Genomic DNA, 5,737 nt, shown 5'->3' with positions numbered 1-5,737 from the left:
AGAGTCTCCAATCCGCCGAATGGGAGATGGGAGGAAACTGGAGATCCCGGAGGAAACCCCATGGACACATATGAGACTGCCGATGCCGAGTGTGCTGAGCGATGGAGCTGATTATTGGCACAGGTCTAGTCAGGAGGTAAAATGTCCCTGTGTTGCATTAACTCAGGTATATATGTCTTAAACTGTTTATACGTAACGTGACTGACTCACTCACGAAAGCACAAGACGAACACACACACACACACACACACACACACACACACACGGCTCATTGGTTATTTTCCCCGCAGCATGGCCATACAGATCACCACACACTCCATCACAGGTACGGCCGAGGTTCCGACTCCGCCAGCCGTGATGTAGAGACTTTGGATCCGAGCAGTCGGAGGACGAGCGCGTATCAGCGACCCGCTCACGGGCTGAAGTTCTCCAGCAGCTCTGGTGTGAGATACCCGACAGGCATGTTTGGGGGGCATTTGGTGGGATTTTGAGTGCAAGATGGCGGCTGAGGTGCGGAATTAGGATCGAGAAGAATGCTGTGCTGCTCGTCCACTTCCTGTACGACGGTGTAGTCTGGAAGAGGAGGCAGCACGGAGGGCGGAGGAGGCTCAGAGATATAGGAAGACGCCTGCCTTTCTTCTTCAGCGTCGGGATTAAGAACGTGATACGGCTGATCTGAGTCCTGATTGGACGGCGAGTCGGGAACAAGTTGGCGGGCGACGTTTTCAGATGAATATCCTCCGTCCGAGCCAATCACCACGAGCTGGATGTCCAGGTTCTTCTTGTTGTCCTCTTCCTTTCCTTCGCCCTTTTTCTTGATCAGCGTGTTTTTCTGTTCCTCAGGCGCAAGGACGACGCCCCCTGCAGGTGTGACGTCACTCACCTGCGCATAAAAATCCATGTTCATCCATTTATTCCCGTCATTTCTTTCCAACTGCGTTTGAACCTCACTCTGCGATTCCGGAGTCGGTGTGGAGCTGCTCCTGCTGACCAGAGGGTGGCGCTCTTCCCTGTCAGGTTCCATCTCCAGACCGGAATCGTCATCACCTTTGTGGGAGGAGCCTAGGCACAGAGTGGTACCGTGATGGGAGGGATCGAGCAGACGCTGCTTGTCCGAGTTCTCATTTTTCTCTGCCGCTTCGTCCAAATCGATCTGGATAAACTCGACCCACGAGTCGTCAGGGTACGAGTCGGGTTTGTACATGTGCTGGCTGCTGAGCAGAGCGTTCAGTTCCTCCAGTTTCCCTTTCTGTAAACATCAGAAAAGAATTTTACATTACCCCATAGTCATATTCATTAAAACATTTATTATTACAAAACCATTCTGCATATAATTTGCATATAATTTGCATATAATTTGCTGTACGGCTCAGGATTAAGATTAGGGGGTAAACATTTTCCCTCCTGGCTCTCAGTTCATTCAGCTCTCTCAGCTCCTCCAACCTCCACTTCCTGCACCTCCTTCAGCAGCCGAGTTCAGTTCAGAGCTTTATTCATCGCCGTGGAGCGGTTAGGTCAGACTGTCATGGGGCTTCACACAGACAACACTTAATACACACACACACCTTAATTCACCCTCACACCTTCACCCTCACACCTTCACTCACACACCTTCACTCTCACACCTTCACCCTCACACCTTCACTCACACCTTCACTCTCACACCTTCACCCTCACACCTTCACTCACACCTTCACTCACACACCTTCACTCACACCTTCACACTCACACCTTCACACTCACACCTTCACCCTCACACCTTCACACTCACACCTTCACCCTCACACCTTCACTCACACCTTCACCCTCACACCTTCACTCACACCTTCACTCACACACCTTCACCCTCACACCTTCACTCACACCTTCACCCTCACACACCTTCACCCTCACACCTTCACACTCACACCTTCACTCACACCTTCACTCACACCTTCACCCTCACACCTTCACCCTCACACCTTCACTCTCACACCTTCACTCTCACACCTTCACTCACACACCTTCACTCTCACACCTTCACTCACACACCTTCACTCTCACACCTTCACTCACACCTTCACCCTCACACCTTCACCCTCACACCTTCACACTCACACCTTCACCCTCACACCTTCACCCTCACACCTTCACTCACACCTTCACTCACACACCTTCACCCTCACACCTTCACTCACACCTTCACCACACACCTTCACCCTCACACCTTCACACTCACACCTTCACTCACACCTTCACTCACACCTTCACCCTCACACCTTCACTCACACCTTCACTCTCACACCTTCACCCTCACACACCTTCACTCTCACACCTTCACTCACACCTTCACCCTCACACCTTCACTCACACCTTCACCCTCACACCTTCACCCTCACACCTTCACCCTCACACCTTCACTCACACCTTCACTCTCACACCTTCACCCTCACACACCTTCACTCTCACACCTTCACCCTCACACCTTCACCCACACACCTTCACTCACACCTTCACTCACACCTTCACCCTCACACCTTCACTCACACCTTCACCCTCACACCTTCACCCACACACCTTCACCCACACCTTCACCCTCACACCTTCACTCTCACACACCTTCACCCTCACACCTTCACACTCACACCTTCACCCTCACACCTTCACCCTCACACCTTCACTCACACCTTCACCCTCACACCTTCACCCACACACCTTCACTCTCACACCTTCACCCACACCTTCACCCTCACACCTTCACTCTCACACACCTTCACCCTCACACCTTCACACTCACACCTTCACCCTCACACCTTCACCCTCACACCTTCACTCACACCTTCACCCTCACACACCTTCACTCTCACACCTTCACCCTCACACCTTCACCCTCACACCTTCACTCTCACACCTTCACCCTCACACCTTCACCCTCACACCTTCACTCACACCTTCACACTCACACCTTCACTCTCACACCTTCACTCTCACACCTTCACTCTCACACCTTCACCCTCACACCTTCACTCACACCTTCACACTCACACCTTCACACTCACACCTTCACCCTCACACCTTCACTCACACCTTCACTCACACCTTCACACTCACACCTTCACCCTCACACCTTCACTCACACACCTTCACTCTCACACCTTCACCCTCACACCTTCACCACACACCTTCACCCTCACACCTTCACCCTCACACCTTCACTCTCACACACCTTCAATCACACACCTTCACTCTCACACCTTCACTCTCACACACCTTCACTCTCACACCTTCACACTCACACACCTTCACCCTCACACCTTCACCCTCACACCTTCAATCACACACCTTCAATCACACACCTTCACTCTCACACCTTCACTCTCACACCTTCACACTCACACCTTCACTCACACACCTTCACTCACACACCTTCACTCTCACACCTTCACCCTCACACACCTTCACCCTCACACCTTCACTCACACATAGATCTGAGCATGCTAACCGCTAATCTGTCTCACTGCAAGCTAACTCACACCTCACTGCACAATACACTCACACTCACACACACACACATACACACATCCATACATATATACACACACGTCCTCGCTTACGTTACAGCAGCAATAAACACTCGTTCCCTCACCATCCCTCTCTCTATTCTCTCTCTCTATTCTCTCTATTCCCTCTCTCTATTCTCTCTCTCTATTCTCTCTATTCTCTCTCTCTATTCTCTCACTCTCTCTCTCTATTCTCTCTCTCTATTCTCTCTCTATTCTCTCTCTTTATTCTCTCTCTCTATTCTCTCTATTCTCTCACTCTCTCTCTCTATTCTCTCTCTCTATTCTCTCTCTATTCTCTCTATTCTCTCTCTCTATTCTCTCTCTCTCTCTATTCTCTCTCTCTATTCTCTCTCTTTATTCTCTTTCTCTATTCTCTCAATATTCTCTCTATTCCCTCTCTCTATTCTCTCTCTACTCTCTCTATTCTCTCTCTCTCTATTCTCTCTCTACTCTCTCTCTATTCTCTCTCTCTATTCTCTCTCTACTCTCTCTCTATTCTCTCTATTCTCTCTCTCTATTCTCTCTCTACTCTCTCTATTCTCTCTCTTCAGGTGAATAAGGCAGAAGTCGCAGTGTGTGTGAGAGTGAAACAGTAGAGGAGTGTAATCTCTGTGATGAAGATGTGGAGAAAACGTAAAGTTACAGCTTCACCTCTGACCTTTACACATCACTGACACTGGAGACTCCTTCCATCGATAAATGTTAAAGAAAACAGAAAACCAGAAACGATAAGGTATTAGAAGGAGAGCATTAATTATAAATAAAGCTGTGCTGTGAAGCGTCGCTACAGTCAGAACCGCTGTTACAGAAAACTAATCAACACCTCCTGACCAATCAGCATCCGGAACTCAGCGCTCCACTGCCTTCTACACTGAGCTCTTTCACACATCTGTGCCAGGTGTGCATGTTACCGCACACCATGATCCGGATAAACCGCTGTATTTTATAAAGGAAGTGACGTCATTAAATCTTTATTCTTTATTAATGATCACGGGAGATTCTCACACCTCCTGAACATCTGCCTGAAAAACACTTTACCTTTAAAAGCTCCGGATCGATCCCTTTAATTTTAGGCACTGGAACAGGAGGCAGCAAAATCACCATTAACCTAAACACACACACACACACACACACACACACACACACACACACATGAACCGATGTAATATCTTATTATTGTTGTCCGGAAGCAGAACAGTGAGTGTGTATTGCGTGTGTTACCTCTGCTGCTGTGAGAGGAGGACGAGGACGAGGAAGATCAGCAGCACCACGACTCCGACGATCAACAGCAGCCTCATGGGGAACATCGATTCTGATTAAAACAACAGCGTTTCATTTACACACCGTCTGCGAGCTGTAGCGATGATGCACACAGCGCTCCAGTCGGTTTCTCCTGAAGAAATTCCACTGTACACACACGCTCCGTTACAGTGCTCGTGTTTAAATAACTGAATAATAAAAACATGTCAGAGTCTGGGTTAGAATCAAGTGTGTGCGAGTGTGTGTGTGTGAGTGTGTGCGAGTGTGTGTGTGTGAGAGTGTGTGTGAGAGTGTGTGAGAGTGTGTGTGTGTGAGTGTGTGCGAGTGTGTGTGTGTGAGAGTGTGTGTGAGAGTGTGTGAGAGTGTGTGTGTGTGTGTGTGAGAATCAGAACCTTGGCTCAAGATCGATGGGACGTGAACAAAGACGCTGTCACTGAAATCACCGAAGTTTTTGAAGGCAGACATCGTACAGCGAACTCGAACCTCGTAATGTTTCCCCGTGTGCAGACCGTAGATAGACTGCTGAGTACCGCTCTCCAGATCCAACTACAGAGAGAGAGACAGAGAGAGAGACAGGGAGAATGAGGTACTTAGCCTAACTTTAGCTCGCTAATGTAACATTAGTTGGAGAAAGCTAATTAACATTAGCACAGCGCTGTCATGTCTTTGTGTTTAAGGATGCGAATAGCTGCACTATATGCTTCATGCTGTTTTTCAGATGTTAGACATTAGATATGTTCAGCTAGTTAACACTGTAACAGCAGGAAACAGGTAGCTTATGGAACGTGCTAGCTAGCATTTCTAGCATGATTAGCTATGCTAGTCAGCATAGTTGAGCTTAATTAAAGTAATGATGTCTAAGAAATGTTTAAATCCTGAATGAGGTTCAGTCAGAAGGACTGCAGAGATGATGGGCGTGTCCTACCTTGTCCCAG

The 5,737-nt window shown here is 48.6% G+C and overlaps 1 protein-coding gene across 1 annotated transcript in view; it reads right to left on the bottom strand.

Moving 5' to 3' along the window:
* Positions 1-271: 271 nt before the first annotated feature.
* The window catches only part of ghra (growth hormone receptor a), a 29,699-nt gene continuing 24,233 nt past the window's right edge, over positions 272-5,737 (bottom strand). The window contains exons 5-9 of the mRNA XM_053680001.1: positions 5,728-5,737; positions 5,195-5,348; positions 4,764-4,854; positions 4,581-4,650; positions 272-1,249 (exon numbers count right to left, since the gene is read on the bottom strand). The exon at positions 5,728-5,737 is cut by the window's right edge and continues 169 nt beyond it. Coding sequence (XP_053535976.1) covers positions 413-1,249; positions 4,581-4,650; positions 4,764-4,854; positions 5,195-5,348; positions 5,728-5,737 — 1,162 coding nt within the window. The 3' untranslated portion in view covers positions 272-412. The remainder of the gene's footprint in view (positions 1,250-4,580; positions 4,651-4,763; positions 4,855-5,194; positions 5,349-5,727) is intronic.

This window comes from Ictalurus punctatus, chromosome 5 (assembly GCF_001660625.3).
Source record: "Ictalurus punctatus breed USDA103 chromosome 5, Coco_2.0, whole genome shotgun sequence".
Lineage (NCBI taxonomy): Eukaryota > Metazoa > Chordata > Actinopteri > Siluriformes > Ictaluridae > Ictalurus > Ictalurus punctatus.
This window is presented reverse-complemented; position numbering and strand designations above follow the sequence as displayed.